The sequence below is a fragment of the Heterocephalus glaber genome, unplaced genomic scaffold, assembly GCF_053883595.1.
Source record: "Heterocephalus glaber isolate CG9 unplaced genomic scaffold, H.glaber_assembly_v1.0 deba00000281, whole genome shotgun sequence".
Lineage (NCBI taxonomy): Eukaryota > Metazoa > Chordata > Mammalia > Rodentia > Bathyergidae > Heterocephalus > Heterocephalus glaber.
This window is the reverse complement of record NW_028258139.1, coordinates 1,594,694-1,611,766: the sequence shown is the minus strand read 5'-3', so window position 1 is coordinate 1,611,766 and position 17,073 is coordinate 1,594,694. Positions and strand designations below refer to the sequence as shown.

At 39.1% G+C, this 17,073-nt stretch overlaps 1 protein-coding gene and 1 pseudogene across 5 annotated transcripts in view; one reads left to right on the top strand and one right to left on the bottom strand.

Annotated features, from left to right (window-relative positions):
* Lypla1 (lysophospholipase 1) overlaps window positions 1-17,073 on the bottom strand; it is a 53,749-nt gene that overhangs the window by 21,156 nt on the left and 15,520 nt on the right. For 4 of the 5 annotated variants that reach the window (XM_087185582.1, XM_004837509.4, XM_021248830.2 and 1 more), the window contains 3 exons: window positions 4,444-4,509; window positions 2,206-2,253; window positions 580-650 (listed from right to left, as the gene is read on the bottom strand). In XM_087185582.1, the coding sequence (XP_087041708.1) occupies window positions 580-650; window positions 2,206-2,253; window positions 4,444-4,509 (185 nt within the window). The remainder of the gene's footprint in view (window positions 1-579; window positions 651-2,205; window positions 2,254-4,443; window positions 4,510-17,073) is intronic. The other variant, XM_021248820.2, reaches the window with a different exon arrangement.
* LOC106008300 (coiled-coil domain-containing protein 34 pseudogene) lies at window positions 13,763-15,604 on the top strand (annotated as a pseudogene).

The window sequence follows — 17,073 nt, the reverse complement described above, 5'->3', positions numbered from 1 at the left end:
TTATAGTTAAATATATATAGTTCAATAAATTACAATTTGTGATTTACAGTTTGGGGGGTTTAGGACATGTGGCCTTCACACTGGACTACAACCTCAGACCACTTTTGTTGAGATAGGGTCTCAATAAGTTGCTATGTAGCCTAGGCTGGGCTCAACCTTGCAGTCCTATTAGTGCTATTTTCTCCATTTGCCTATATAAATAAAAGCAAAATTCTTATGTATCTGACAGAGCAGAAGCTTAATAAATGCCACTCCTAGGGGTGGGGATTTAGCTCAGTGGTTCCACTGCCTGCCTCGCAAGCGCAAGGACCTGAGTTCAATCCCTGGGGCAATCAATCAATCAATCAATCAATGCATGCATGCATGCCACTCCTCCTCATCCACCTCATCTCCACTGACCATAGTTAAGTGAGTCCATGTTGATTCGGTACACGTTAAGAGTGATCAGACAGGAAGGAACCAGCACCACCTACTGAGATCACCTAAGGTGCCACATCTAATCAGTATTAGTGTTAACTAGCGAATCTATTAAAAGCATTTACAAATGAAATTGTCTTTGTAAAAATTTTCTAAACTTACCATTTTCTGCTGCCCGTTTAATTCCAGATTCATCCTCCTGAGAATCTGGAGAAAGCCCAATGATGTTAAACCTAGAAAGTAATGACAAATCTTAAGAAAACCATTCGATTTTAAGACTATTCTTGGTAAGAGTAAATTCATGGTAGTCTGTATAAAAAGCACTAATCAGAGAAACTTCCAGGAACATGAACTTCAAATGTCTAGAGGCACTACAATTAATCTGACATTCTGTATGTTCCTTTCACTCCAACTAGATATGGATTCTAATGTGAAAAAGCCACAATGGGGGCCAGGGATTTAGCTCAGTGGTTCCACCGCCTGCCTCACAAGCGCAAGGTCCCGAGTGCGATCCCCAGTACCAAAAAAATAATAATAATGAAAAATTTTTTTAAAAGCCACAATGTCATATAATTTTAAGGTGAAGGTAGCGTACAAAAATACTTAGTTCGATCTTACACAACCCACAATCCTGAGAAGTTTCTTTAATAAATTCCAGCTATTAATTTCCTCTTCTATTGTCAATTTAATGTAACAGTTACTTTGCTGTACCATATTACTCTTGCATACACTACCTCAGACCTTCAAACATATGTACTTACACAGATCTCTATCCATATTCTACAAAACTTTTTTATTTGCATTGTACCCATCTCACACCAGAAACTAAGGGAAGCCTTCTTTCAGGGCTTTCTACTTTTCTGTCAGCTTGTACGCTCACATTATGGATAATTACACAGAGAAATAAGAAACCTGCTCTATTTCCTAAACATGAAGTGTACAAGGAATGTGAGAATAACTTGAGAGAGCTAAAAGGAAAGTGATTTCCTTAAAAACTAGCCAGCTCTCTAGGAAGGCAAAAAGCTGGAAGGATGAAGAGGCTGTGGCTTAATCGGTGTATACCAATGGGATCACTCACATGTTCAGTTTCTGAAATCAATAAAGGCTTACAGCGCCGTAAGAGATTTTCCAATACTTCTAGTCACTCATTCTTTCCTGTTTCTTTACCTGTTTGTACAGCTCCTTATGTTTCCCAAACATTCTAAAGCATAAAAACTTAAATAAGAAAGTTTAAATTTAAAGTTAATTATGTAACTTCGCAATTTGAAAATAGCTAAACAAAGCCAGGCATGGTGGCCCACGTTTGTGATCCCAGTGCTGTGGGAAGATGAGGCCGGGTAATTCCAAGTTTGAGCCCAACCTGGGCAACTCTGACTTAGAGAGACTCTGACTCAAAATAAAAGGTACAAAAAGAGCTCACAATGTGGCTCAGTGGAAAGGCCCTCAGTTCATACCCTGAACTAAAAAAAATAAGAAGACAGAAAAAAGAAAGAAAAACAAACCAGTTAAACAAAAACTTTGCATAAAAGCATTTCAGGGGCCAGAGATGTAGCTCTGCGGTGCTGCTGCAGCCTGGCAAGAGCAAGGTCCTGAGTTGGATCCCCATTCCAAAAAAAACAAAAACCAAACAAGCACTTCTGATAGGGCCAGGGATGTAGCTCAGTAGTACAGCATCTGCCTGGCAAGTGTGAGGCCCTGAGTTCAATTCCTGATACCTAAATAAATTAATAAAAGTACTTCTGATAAAAGACTAAAAAGTTCCTAATGAACAAGTAAATTCTTACTCACCAAGAAGGCATAGCCATGTTCATATTTAATGTTACAGGCATAACTGGCCTACAAAGGAAAGAAAAATAACAGCAAAATAAGAATAACAAAAGACAATAAATTACATCTATCCAAAACAGGTAATTACTTGAGGCTCACACAAAACTCTATGTTACTATTTTGGTACCGGGGATCGAACTCAGGGTCCTTCGCTTGCCGGGCAGGTGGCGGAACCATTGAGCTAAATCCCTGGCCCTCTATGCTACTATTTTAACATGAGCTGTTTTAAGCATTCACACCTGAATAATTCTGTTACCTACTATGCCCTCCCAAATGTGTTCTGAAGACAGTAGCCACAAAGTATTAAGCTTGGCAAATAAATTATTTTTTCCTCTCTTAATGCCCTTAACATTTATAACTTCTCAGACAGGAGAAGGGAAACCAGGAATCAAGACAGATGGAAATGCATAAAATATGTGACTGTGGTAAGGGCAATGTATTGCAGATACACTACCATCAATTCCGATATGCTCAGATTATATTTTATTTATTGTCTATTTCTTAGCTACATTATTTGCCCAATTAATACATCTCTAAATAAGTTTCAGTTTTGCCTAAATGTCTATTGCATCCAATTCAAGTCTGGAATTAAAAATATGCTTGACAATTTGAATTTAGCCAGGTACAAAAGTAAAGAAAAATATATATATTCTAACTACATCTCACCACTATCCTCCTGATTCTAGCAACAAGTCTACTGTAGAGATTACAAAATCGAGGGGCTTGGAAGGGGAAAGGGATAAAATAAAATAAAATTTATTTTTAAAAATCTTTTCAGAATTTGAGAATACAGACTTCCCTGGGTCGGGAAATAGCTTTAAAGCAATTTGATCTTGGGGCAAATAATAATATAGCCGAAATTTCAACATAGTTAAGAATTCTATCTCTTCCTTGAGCTCAATAATAGAGGACACTGGATAACCCACTCCGGACCCCTCGGAAGCTATTCCTATTCCCCAGTAAACCTTTCCTACTCTTAAAAAAAAAAAAAAAAGAGGGCCCAGGGATTTAGCTCAGTGGTTTTGCTGCCTGCTGTGCAAGCGCAAGGACCCAAGTTCGAACCCTGGTACCAAAAAACAAAAACAGAAACAAAAACAAAAAACACACACACAAAAAAAAGAGGACACAGCCACAGTAGCCACAGTATTCCACTGTAGCATACACAGATAAGACAATTTCAGGACAAAAAGAGGAAAGGTTTCCTTCCCTAATCTTCAAATAATATTTCTTTTCCTTTATTCATATATCTATCTTAACTCTATTACTACCACTTCTGAGGTTGAATTACCAAGCTGCTAGCATGTATCCAATCCCTTTTGTCTTCTTCCTGGCTATTGCTTCTCAGTGTCCTTTTGGCCTAACACTGGCCAAGCTTATTCATTTTCTGCACTTGGTCAAACTTGCTAGTCTGGGCCAAGAATTTAGCTCAGTGGCACCGTGCATGCCTGAGTTCAATTCCTGGTACCAAAAAGAAAAAAAACAAAAAAACTTGTAAGTTTCTTTTTAGTATCCACAAACATTTTTAGAGCCAGAAATTGAAACCAAACCTACCATACTCAAGGTCTGTGTTCTGTCCACAGTATATCACATGGCTTCTGATAAAATCCAAGAGTGTTTTTAACATAAGAAAATCTCCCATAAATCTGGCAAGTAAATCCCCTGCACAGATAGCCTATGTGTATCCTTAGAACTTGACAGACATTTATATATCTAAAACAATTTTTCTGGGTTTAAATTAAACTGACTTGCATTTTTTACAAAAAAAATTCCCATTTTTTTGCAATTATATCATATGTAAGTACTTAAAGAGTTTAGATTATAAAAATCTAAGACAATTTGGATTTCTTAGTGTTAAATAAATATAAGACAAGAACATTTTTAAAAAAGTTTTAATTCAACTGACTGTAGAATAATGTTTTCAATTTCTTTTCCCTCCCCAAAAGAAAAGATTCTTCAATTTAACTAAAAGACTACTGTAGTTTTTACAAAGTCCACTAATCTTTGTTTTTTTAAAAAATTATTTATTTTTAATAGCAAAACATTTAGTGGTACAGTTTAGGCATACTTTATTCTTAAACTGATTATCTATCTAAAAAATAAAAATTAATTATATCCAAAGGCTTTTCTGAAAAACCAAAGCTAGCACAATTATTCCTCCCCAGATTTTCCATCAAAACCCTAAAGATCAGGAATACTCACGCATGTGGGCAGATATATTTGATATGTGAACTTCTGATACCTGCAAAAGCTTCTGCCCATCCATGCCTAATGGAAAAATTATTTGAATAATGTTATTAGATAGTTTTAATTCCCAATGGAGTGGTAATATATTTAATTTTCTGAGGATAAATATTAGCTTCTGAATGTATCTTAAAAGTGTGGACCATTGATGCTACTAAAACAATACCATGAACCTTAGAAACAACTCGAAGAGCTATTATTTAATCTTTACCTATGGATGGAGATGATCTTTCATGATTTATGAACAGCAATTTATGCTCCTTCATATATTTCCATTGGGCTTTACAACTTTCTATCTATCTATCTATATACTTTATATACATTTTTATATATATTTATATATATTTTTTGGTACCAGGGCTTGAACTCAGGACCTTGCACTTGTGAAGCAGGTGTGGTGCCACTGAGCTAAATCCTTGGCCCTCAAAAAAAAATATATACATATATATATATATATATTTTTTTTGGTACCTGGGATCGAATTCAGGACCTTGCACTTGCGAGGCAGGCACCGGAACCACTGAGCTAAATACCCTGCCCTATATTTTTAATCCCTTTATAACTTTACAATCATGTGCTATGCAGAAGGCAAGACAATAATCTAATTATATAATAATATATAATTCGGGTTATATATGAAAAATCCTCAGAGAAATAAAGTAAATCAGTATCCAATCTCCGTATTTTTACATTTCAAAAAGCAACTTTGCCAGGCACGGTGGCACACTCCTGTAGTCCCAGCATTCAGGAGGGCAAGGGAGGAGGACTGCTTCGAGTTCCAGGCCAGCCTGGGCTACATAGAGAGTTCAGGGCCAAGCTGAACTACATGTTAGACTCTGTCCCAGCAAAATAAAATGCAACTTTAAGCTGAGTGTGGCAGTGCACACCTATAATCCCAGCACTTGGGAGACAGGCAGGGGGATTGCTGTGAGTTTAAGGCCAGCCTGGGTTACATAGTGAGTTCAAGGCCAGTTTGAACTACATAGCAAGATCCTGTCTCAAAAAAAAAAACCAACTTTTTTTTTTTGGTACCAGGGATCGAACTCGGGTCCTTAGCTTGTGAGGCAGGCGGTGGAACCACTGAGCTAAATCCCCAGCCCTAAAAAAACAACTTTAACATTCTTTCTTGTGTATGTGTATATGCAAAAATCTATAGTGTTCAAAATAAAATATAAATCACCATAATTCTTCCAACCAAAAATAGTTAATTTTTGATATATTTTTTTCTGATTTTTCCCACATATATCAATTGACAGATAAAAAATTTGACAAAAATGGGATCATACTACAGTTTTAAGCTTGTTTACATTTGACATTATATCTGATATTTTTTTACATCTTATCTCTGTTAAAAGATAAAATAGAATTTAAGCTTTTCTTTTGTAGGACCAGGGATTTAGCTCAGGGGTTCCAGTGCCTGCCTTGCAAGCGCAAGCTCCCACATTCGATCCCCAGTACCAAAAAACAAACAAACAAAGCTTTTCTTTTGTAAAACTGTCTGAAAATTAATGTTCAATACTCTTCTATTTTCATTTTAATCCACTTTGCCCTAAGTATTAAAAACACATAAAAAGATTTAAAACAACAGTATTCACAGTAATATCATACAAACTCTAACTATGTGCCAGGTTACTTTAGGCATTCTGTGTTTGTGCATGTGTATACATGCAAGTTTATGTGTGTATGTATTTGTACCTGTGTTAAAGATTTTACTCGGAAACTACAAAACATGCTGAAAGAAATTAAAGAAGAGCTATATAAAATGGAAATACATCAATGTTCATGAATTGGAAAATGTAATATTTGAAAGATGATCAAATCGATCTACAGAGTCAGTACTATTTATATCAGAATCCCAGATCACATCACAGAAATTGACACCAATCTAAAATTCACACAGAGGGAATGGGAATTTAGCTCAGTGGTAGTGCGCCTGCCTCGCAAGCACAAGATCCTGACTTTGATCCCCCCCGAACCACAAATAAATAAATAAATAAAACTCACATGGAAACTCAAGAAACAGAATAATCAAAACAATCTTGCCAAAGAACAAAGTAGACTAACACTTCCCAATTTCCAAAGTTGCTACAAAAAAAAGAGTAAGACTATATAGTTCTGAAGCAAGGATAGATACAGAAGTCAACTGAGAATTCAGAAATAAACTTTCACATTTACTGTCAACCTAAAAGCACCAGAACAAATCAATGGAGGAGAAGCTGGGACAAATGAATATCCACACACAGCAGAATGAAGTTGGACTACTACCATCTTGCACCATATATAAAAATAAACTCAAAATAGACCAAAGACTTAAATATAGTAGATAAAACTCCTAGAAAAAATATATAAATCTTTGGAATCTTGAACTTAGAAATAATTCTTTTAGATGACACTGAAAGCATGTCAACAAAGAAAAAACAGATAATCCAGAATCATCAAAATTAAAAACAGTAGGGCTGGGCCAGGGATTTAGCTCAGAGGTTCTACCGCCTGCCTTGCAAGTGCAAAGTCCCAAGTTCAATCTCTGGTACCAAAAAACAAAACAAAACAAAACAAAAACCAGGAGGGCCCAGGATATAGCTCAGTGGCTCCGCACCTGCCTGGCAAGTGCAAGATCCTGAGTTCAATTCTCGGTACCAAAAAAATAAAAATAAAAAACAGTTGTGCTTCAAAATATACTATGAAAAAAGTGAGAAGACAACTGAAGAATGGGAGAAGTATTTGCAAATAATCTACCTAATAAAGGTCTAGTATCCATAATATATACAGAACACTTAACTCATAAACAAAAAGACTGCCCAATTTACAAATGGGCAAAAAACTTGAGACATTTCTTCAAAGAAGCTATACAAATGGCCAACAGGGATGAGAAAACATCATTCATTAAGGAAATACAAATCAAAATCATAATGAGATTCCACTTTATATCCACAAGAATGGCTATAAAAGTAATTTTTTAAAACTTAAAATCACAAAAGAGTTACTCAGTGTAGAAAAAGTGGAACCACTATATGTTGCTGGTGGGAATTAAAGTGTTCAGACACTGGACAAGAAAGAGCTTGGCAGTGCCTCAAAAAATTAAACACAGAGTTACTATACAGGCACTTAAACACATGCACATGAATGTTCATAATGGCGCTACTCACAATAGCTAGAAGATGGAAATGACTCAAATGCCCACCAATAGATGAGTGGCTAGTACACATATGATTATTAATCTGCTACAAAAAATTTTAAAAGAGTGATCATGACTGAAGTAGCTGAAAGAACTTGATACAAAGAAACCAGACTTAAAATAACACATACTGTATGATTTTGTTTATGTGAAATCTGCACATAGGCAAATCCATGGCAACAGAAACCAGATTAAGCCAAGTGTGGTGGCCCATGCCTGTAATCTCAGCACTTGGGAGGCTGAGGCTGGAGGATCATGAGGCCAGCCTGGGTTACTTGGAAAATTCAAAGCCAACCTGAGCTATGTTGGGAGACTGTTTAGAAAAAATTAAAAATAAAGTAGATCAGAGGTTACCACAGGATGAAGAAAGAAGGTAACAGAGAGTGATTATTTAATGGACTTGAGATGTTTACAGAAACTGATGGAAATGTTTTGAAACTTGATAGTAGTGATCTTTGTATAACATTGTGAATTTTCTAAATGTTCATGTTAAAATGACCTGTTTTATGTTACATGAATTCCATCTCAAAAAGATACCCAATTAAAAATAAGCCAAAACTTCAATAGACATTTTCCCCAAGAAAATCAAGTAGCTATTACACAAAAAGATGTTCAAAGTAATTAGCCATTAGAAAATATACATCAAAACCACTGCAGGACCCCATTATCATCATACATACCTACCATGTTGCCTATAATAAAAAACATGGATGGCTGGGGATTTAACTCCGTGGTTCCACCGCCTGCCTTGCAAGCGCGAGGTTCCGAGTTCGATCCCTGGTACCAAAAAAAATCCAAAAAACATGGATGTATGTTTGCTTGGTGTTTTTTTCTTTTTGGTACCGGGGATCGAACTCGCATCCTTGCACTTGCGAGGCAGGCGGCCAATCCACTGAGCTAAATCCCCGGCCCTTGGTTTTTTTGTTTTGTTTTGGTACTGGGGATTGCAATTTTTTTTTTTTTTTTTTTGAGACAAAGTCTTGCTACGTATTTTGGGCTGGCCTTGAACTCACTATATAGCCCAGGTTGGCCTCGAACTCATAGCCTCCTGAGGGCTGGGATTGTAGGTGTGCACCACAAAAAGACAGATGTTATAACAAGTGTTCAAATGGATGGAAAGCCTCAGAACCCTCAAACATTGCTGGTAGAAATGTAAATGATGCAGCCACTTTAACAATCTAGCAAGTCCTTAAAATGGTAAATACGAAGATATTTTATGATCTAGCAATTCTATTTCTAATCTCTACCCAAGAGCACTGAAAACAGGTCCACACAAAATTTTGCACAGAAATGTTCTTAGTAGCATTATTCAGTCCCAATGAGAAAACAACCTTATTGTCCATCAAATAAATGAATAAACAAACCATAGCATATCTACACAATATAGCGCAATTTAACAAAAGGAATAAATTACTGATTCATGTTGTAACAAGGATGAACCTTGAAAATGTTATTTGAAAGAAAATGGTTACTAAAGGTCATGCAGAATATGATCTCATCTATATGAAATGTCTGGGATAGATAAATCTACAGTGATAAAATGATTCCTTATGGGGGCATGGGCCCTTTAGGGGTAATATTTTTTTAAGCAAAACATTTATTGGTACATTTTAGATACACATAATGATAACATACCTCACAGGGAATTTGTACCAGTACATGACATATCTTGCTTCTTTTTTCCCATTCCCACCCCTTATGTACAAAAGCTTTGTTTCCATTTATCTTTTTCTTTTTTTCCTTGTCCCTTCTTCTCCCACCCCGACCCCCATCCCTTGTTCCCCTTCTCATTTGTTCAGGGGCAATAATTAAAGAGCACAGAGTTTCTTTCGGGGACAATGAAAATGTTCTAAAATTGACTGTAGTGAATGTGGCATACCCTGTGAATGAAGATATTAAAAACCATTGAACTGCATACTCTATTATTATTATTATTTTTTTTTTGGTACTGGGGATTGAAGAACTGCATACTCTAAATGAATGAATTTTGTGACATATGAATTGTATTTCAATAAAACTGCTGCCAAAAAACAAAAAAGAAAAAGAATGCCTGAGCCAGTCCAGTCATGAGGAGGACCCATTAGACAAACTCAAGTTAAGGGTCATTCTGTAGAATGTAAAGAACATTAAGGCTGAGGGCCAAGAACGTAGCTCAGTACACAGGCTCAGCATTCTCCAGGCACTAGATTCAATCCCCAGCACCCAACAAAGTAACACATATTTCTGGAAAGGGTTCTGGACCAGGAAAGACATGTTAAGAGAGTTGGTCTGTGGAATGAACGTTAGTGTTGGAGCAGTTCTGATTTCCTAATTCGGAGTGCTGCACGCTACATTATGTACTAGTGTTCTTGAGCATGGGAAATGCACATTATTCAGAGGAGATGGAAGATCACATCTGAAGGTTGTTCTCAAAAGACTCATGATCACCAGATTGTGTGTGTGTGTGTGTAGAAAGCACACGCACACACAGGAGTGACTGTGCAATGAAACATATGCTGTAACGATTAACAATTTGGGAAGCTCTGTGACAGCAATATAAGATTTTTCTGTACAAAAATCACACTTTTTTTTTTTTTTTGGTACCAGGGGTCAAACTCAGCTAAATCCCCTGCCCACATCTATTTTTAAAAAATGTTTGACTCACATAGTAGTATAATGGTAAAGATTATATTACAATGGGCCACGGATTTAGCTCAGTGGTTCCGCTGCCTGCCTCGCAAGCAAAAGGTCCCAAGTTCAATCCCCGGTACCAAAAAAAAATTGTTACAATGGATAAACCTTACAAACATAATGAGCAAAAGGATTTGGACACAGAAGAGAATATACTAATGGTTCCATTTACATGGCAGTCAAGAACAGACAAAACTATAGTAATATAAGTCAGAATAATGGTTTCCTCTTGGGATAAGGCTAATGTCTCGAAAGGGAATGAGGGTGGGGATTTAGCTCAGTCATTCCACTGCTAGGCAAGCACAAGGACACGAGTTCGATCCCCAGTACAAAAGAAAAAAGTCCATCTTTGGGCCGGGGATTTAGCTCAGTGGTTTTGCCGCCTGCTGTGCAAGCACAAGGACCCAAGTTCGATCCCTGGTACCAAAAAAAAAAAAAAAAGGGAATGAATGAGAGATGCAAATTAAAACAATGCTGAGATTCCATTTCACCCAGAAAGAATGGCGGCTATGAAGAAATCAACCAATAACAAATGCTGGTGGGGCTGTGGGGAAAGAGGAACCCTGCTCCACTGCTGGTGGGAGTGTAGACTGGTGCAAGCACTGTGGAAATCAGTGTAGAGATTCCTCAAAAACACTAAAATTAGAGGTGCCATGTGACCCAGCCATTCCCCTTCTTGGTATCTTCCCTGAAGAATTAAAAGAATCATATCACAGTGATATAAGCACACCCATCTTTACAGTGGCACAGTTTGTAACAGCTAAATCTTGGAAACAGCCCAAATGCCCATCAATCGATGAATGGATAAAGATGTGGGGGTTTTCTGCCATAAAGAAGGATAAGCTTGAGACATTTCTAACTAAATGGATGCACCTGGAGACCATTAAGTGAAATAAATCACACATTTAAATGCAACAGTTTCTCTAGTGTGAGAAACTGAAAGTGTAATTAAGAACCAAAATGTGTAATAGATATTGGGAGATGAGAATAAAATGTTCAAATGAGAAGGAGAACAAGGGAAGCAGGATAGGGAAAAGAAGGGACAAGAAAAAAATATGGAAACAAAGCTTTTGTAAACGAGGAGAGGGGTTGAAGGGGGGGGGGGAATGGGAATAAAAGAAGAACCAAGACATATCATGTACAGGTACAAATTTCCTGTCATGAATGTTATCATTATGTGTGTCTAAAATATACCAATTAAAAAAAAAGGGAATTTTTAAAAAAGAATGAATGAAGGAATCTGGGGAATGGGAACTATTCTACATTCACCAGCAGGATGTGTTTACATGGGTATGTTTTTGTAAAACTTTATCCAGATGAACATTTAAAATGTGAATACTTGACTTTATTATACCCCAATACAACCTTCAAAATAGTTTTTTTAAATAGCACCTCTAACTCAAATAGGCTCCTAGACTAACCAACCTGAAGAACTGCTACATAAGAGAAACAAGAAAGATATAAAAAGACAAGAACGGAAAACTAAGGATCACCAGATACTTAAAGAAATTCAACAGCTCTAAAGGAGTGAAATGAATAAACTAAAAGCTGATTCCCAAAATCAACCAATAACAAATGCTGGGGGGGCTGTGGGGAAAAAGGAACCCTTCTCCATTGTTGGTGGGAATGTAGACTGGTGCAACCACTGTGGAAATCAGTGTGGTGATTCCTCAAAGAACTAAAACTAGAGATTCCTTTTGACCCAGCTACACCTACCTCTTCTTGGTACCTTCCCAAAGGAATTAATAACATCATACCACAGTGATATATGCACACCCATGTTTATAGCAGCAGTGTGTAAAAGCTAAATCTTGGAACCAGCCCAAATGCCCATCAACTGAAGAGTGGATACAGATTTTTTTTTTTTTGGTACCAGGGATTGAACTCCGGTCCTTGCGCTTGCGCAGCTGGCAGCGAAAGCACTGCACTAAATCCCCGGCCACGATAAAGATGTTTTTTATGCAATGGAGTACTACTCTGCCATAAAGAAGGATGAGCTTCAGACATTTATAGCTAAATGGATGGACCGTGAGATCATATTCCTAAGCAAAGTATGTTTAAATATCGCATTGTTACTCTGGTGTGAGAAACTGAATGTGGAAATAAGGACTGAGATGTATAATGGATGTTGGGAAATGGGAAGAAAGTGTTCAAATGGGAAGGGGAACAAGGGAGAAGGGAGGGAGAAAGGATGGAAGCAATAAGAAAAAAGTGAAAATAGAAGAAAAAAAATGGAAACAACACTTTTGTACACAGGGAGGGGAGGGGACTTGAGGGGGTAGAATAAAATAAAATTCATAAAACAAAAACAAAAAGTTGATCCCAGAGAGGAGACATAAAGATTCAGAAAAGAACATTTAAAAAATAGAAAAATAGCATTATTGTAAGGAAAATGCATGAGAATATTGTAGCAGATTGCTAGAAAAAAGGAACAAATAACGGCTATGACAAAAGAGAACAACAAATAAGAAATTTTTGTTGTTGTTTTGTTTTTTTGGTACCGGGGATCGAACTCAGGTCCTTGCACTTGCGCAGCAGGCGGCGAAACCACTGAGCTAAATCTCTGGGCCCCAATAAGAAATTTTTAAATAAAATAGTAAAATTAAATAAAGAGTAGATGGGACAAATAATTGAATGGATATAGCAATAATGATATATAACCCTAGAACTAAATGACAGGTAATCTCCCTGATTATACAGAAAAGATCAAGAATGGGAAATCAGAGAAAATGAAGAGACTGTTATGGGCTGAATTGTGCCCTCCTCTCCCAAATTCAAAGTTTGAAGCTCTAACCTCTGAGGTGACTTGTGTTTGTATTTGGAGATTAGGGCCTAGGAAGAGGTGATAAAACTCAAATGAGGCATAAAGGTTAGGTCTAATTCCTCATAAAAGGAGAAAGAGTCACCAGAGTTTTCTCTCTGTCAAAGCAGCCACCTGCGAGGCATGAAGAGAGCCAGCCCTCTCCAGAAACTTGCTAGCACCTTTGTTATGCAGACTTCCTAGCCTCCAGAACTGAGAAATTTTTCTGTTGTTGAAACTACCAAGAGTGGTGCACGACTTTCAAAAGAAGCGACTGCACAGAACTGAGAATTGGTAGGGCAGAGATTGACAAAGAAATAATAAAAAATTTCCCCTTCTCCCAAAAAGGCTCAAGACTTCAGGGGGCCTGCCAAGTGTCAAGTAAGACAAAATTTTTAAAATCCTTACTTAGACAAATCTAAGAATGTTTCAGAATCAAAAAGGACAAAGAGAAAACCATAAAGCCTTCAGAGAATAAAGACAGATTACCTAAAAGGAACAAAAATGACGAGGCTGGTTTCAGACTTCTGAAAGATAACTGCTGAGCAGCAATGAAGCAATAACTTCAAAAATTGAAAGAAAATAATTTTGAGCCTAGAATTATTAACCATCCTAGCCAAAAAAGCATTCAAATGAGAGAACAAAATAAAGACATCTTCGGCCGTCGGTTTGAACGCGGGCGAGATGCGGGAGGCCGGGCGGTGCTGGGCGGCATTGCCCTCGGCGTGCCCGGTCCTCCACCGCCCCCGGCCCGGCCTGGCCCGGCCTGTCCTCCTCGGGCGCCGTCCTCGGCCTCAAGTCGGCCGAGCAGGCCCCGAGCTGCAGCGGCTGCTGTCCCCACCCCACTCGGCCGGCCCGGCTTCCCGCTGGACGACAGCGTCGAGGATGGAGAGGCCCCCGCCTCGAGCCCCGGAGGGCCGGCCCCGGAGCGGCTCCGGCCACGACAGACAGCTAGGCGGAGCCGGGAGAGGCGCCCGAGGAGCAGGTGGAGCGCGCCCTGGAGCCTGACCCCTGGGAGCTGTGGTTCGAGGGCAAAGAGAAGGAGGAGCGCGAGCAGCTGCAGCAGCGGGCGCTGGAGGATTTGAGTCAACAGATGGAAAGAAGAAAAGAAATGGAAGAGCGCGAGAAGAGAAAAGTGATTGCAGGGGAGAAGCACCGGGAGTGGGTGGAGAGGAAGAGGCAGCAGAAAAGGAAAGAAAGAACAAAAAATCAATAAAGAAATGGAGGAAAAAGCAGCAAAGGAACTGGAGAAAGAACATTTGCAAGAAAAAGCAGAAGAAAAATATCAAGAAGGGTTAAAGAAGGATGCCAAAGAGTGCGAGCAGAAGAAAGAAAAGGAAAAAGAAAAGCAACGGCAAGCTGAATTACAGGAGAAAAAGGAACTGGCCGAAAGAAAGTTTAAGGAATGGTTGGAAAATGCAAAAAACAAGCCCCGCCGCACTGCGAAGAGCCACGGCTTCCCGACCGGAGGCTCACAGTGGAAATTCCTCCCCGGAGCCAGCCTTCCATAACCCCATTCCCTGGAAGCCGATCCTCGCGCCCCCGCCCCAGGAAGCCCGGGGCCTCTCCGGGAGGAAGAGCCGGAGGTCGGCGGCGTCATCCTTGTCCGCACGGGCAGCTCTCGGGGCCAGGAGCAGCCTTTGCCTCGGGACTGCATGCAGAGCCCAGATAGCGGCATGGACGCCTGCCGCCCGAGCTCCTGGGTTCCGCGCCAGAAGTCATCCTGCCCTCTTCACTGGCATTCGGCGTCCCCAAGTGACCCGAGGAGGACTTTTCTGCATCTGGGCTCTCAGCCTTAGGGCTGCCCTGCAGGCGCGTTCCCAACACCTAGCAACTGTGCCTCCATTTGCCTTGTACTGAGTCTGCACGGTAATGTCAGTAAAACATGCTTCCTGTGTTCAAAAAACAAAACAAAAAATAAATAAATAAAAATAAAGACATTTTCTGACCTATAATGATTCAGAACAGGCCAGGGATTTAGCTCAGTGGTTCTGGCGCCTGCCTCGAAAGAGCAAGGACCCGAGTTCGAGCCCCGGTACCAAAAAAAAAAAAAAAAAAAAAAAAGATTCAGAAGTTACCTATTGAAGGAAATGCTGCCATAAAAAAAAAAAAACAACAAACTAAATTCAAGACTCTGTAATGAAAAGAAAATGAAGAGAAAAACTAGCAAGCTTATAGTTGTTTAAATAATTTTCAATGCCCAGTATGTTAAAATTTAGTAATAATTGGAATTAAATCTCCAACAAAGAGAATAAAGAAAGTGTTGGGAAGTATATTATGGGAAAAACAAATTTAACTGATAAAAGCAAACACATCTATAAAATACTTAAACCTAGACCAAAAATTGTCCTTTATGACTTTGCTAAAGAACTAAAAGTAACTGTGGATATATGTTCCTGGGTGGAAGATTAGTATTGAAAAGAAGTCAATTTTTCTCAAATTGATCCTTAAATTTAATAAAATCTCAATTAAAAGCCAGGGGAAAAAAAAAACCACTATGTGACAGTTGCAAATCAGCTGATAAATTCTCCTCTACCTGCCAGATTCAACCACTGACTAGAGAAGTCTTTGGCTGAAGGTCATTCGAGTTGGCTGAGGGTGGCCTTTCTGGGCTCGCAGCTACTCTTTGCTGATACACACTACTGGCCTTGGAAAAAGTAGTAAAAGAGATCAAGTTGAGGGAAATGATCTGACTGCCCTGAGATCAGACTGAAAAGACGTGAGAAATCATTTTAAAGCAAGATTACAGATTCTAAGAACTGGGATGGAGCTTAGTATAGAGCACTTGCCTAACCTGGCTTTCTGCCTGGTCTGGCATTTTGTAGCTCTCATATGTGGGGTACCATCCCTGGTACTACAAAAAGATTCTGCAGAGAGGCCACATTCCAGGTTGGGACTCTGAAAATAACCCACTCCTGCCTCTGTTGCTAGCCTTGCACTGTGCGATGGAGAATTCTCAGTTGTGATTTTTCAAAATCTGGGTTTGGATTCTTGGAGCAGCTGAACTGCAATTGCTCAGCACTCTATTTTCCAGCACTGGAGATCTGAAGGCTTTTGATCCTTAACAAGTTCTTGCTGTCTTCATGGCTTCCAGTTAAAGGAGTCAATCCTGTGAGGGTTCAAGCTCCTCGCAGGATGCACACTTCTCTCACATCCTGCAAAATGTGCTCCTAAATGCCAAGCTTTATAAGTTGGTGTCATTTCTGCTCCACAAGTATCAAAAGAAGGAGCAGGTCACCATGAAAGAAATGCTGCATGTTCTGCCCCATGTTTACCATAACAACTTCCCTATGAACTTTTGGGAACTCTGATTCCACGTATCTGGGCTTTGGCATTAAAATCAGGAAAGGGCTGGGGATTTAGCTCAGTGGTTTCGCTGCCTGCTGTGCAAGCGCAAGGACCCAAGTTCGATCCCCGGTACCAAAAAATAAATAAATAAATAAATAAAATCAGTAAAGTGAATTACTCTGGCAATACATATGAACTAGTCCCCATTTTGGGTCTTACATACAGTGGGATACTAGATGGCGATGATGAAAGAATCATTCTCAAAATCGACATCATTATATTCGTCCTGTCTCTAATTTTCATAGAGGGCAACCGTTATCAGTGAGGAGGACCTAACTGAAAAAGAGAAAACATGGGACATGTTAGCTCAGTCTGAGCATATTCATTTTGAGGAAGCCTGGAAATTCATCACTGAGGATTTAGTACAGGAAGAGTACCTGATGTACTGGCAGATTCCTAACAGTGATCCGGCTCGCTATGAGTTCCTGTGGGGTCCAAGGGCCCACGCTGAAACCAGCAAGATGAAACTCCTAGTTCATATGGCCCATCTTAATGGAACAGATCCCAAGTCTCACCCAGAACTATATGAAGAGGCTTTGGAAGCAGAACTAGGCATAGAGCCAGGGTTCCTGAGAAACGGGATATTGCCCAAAGG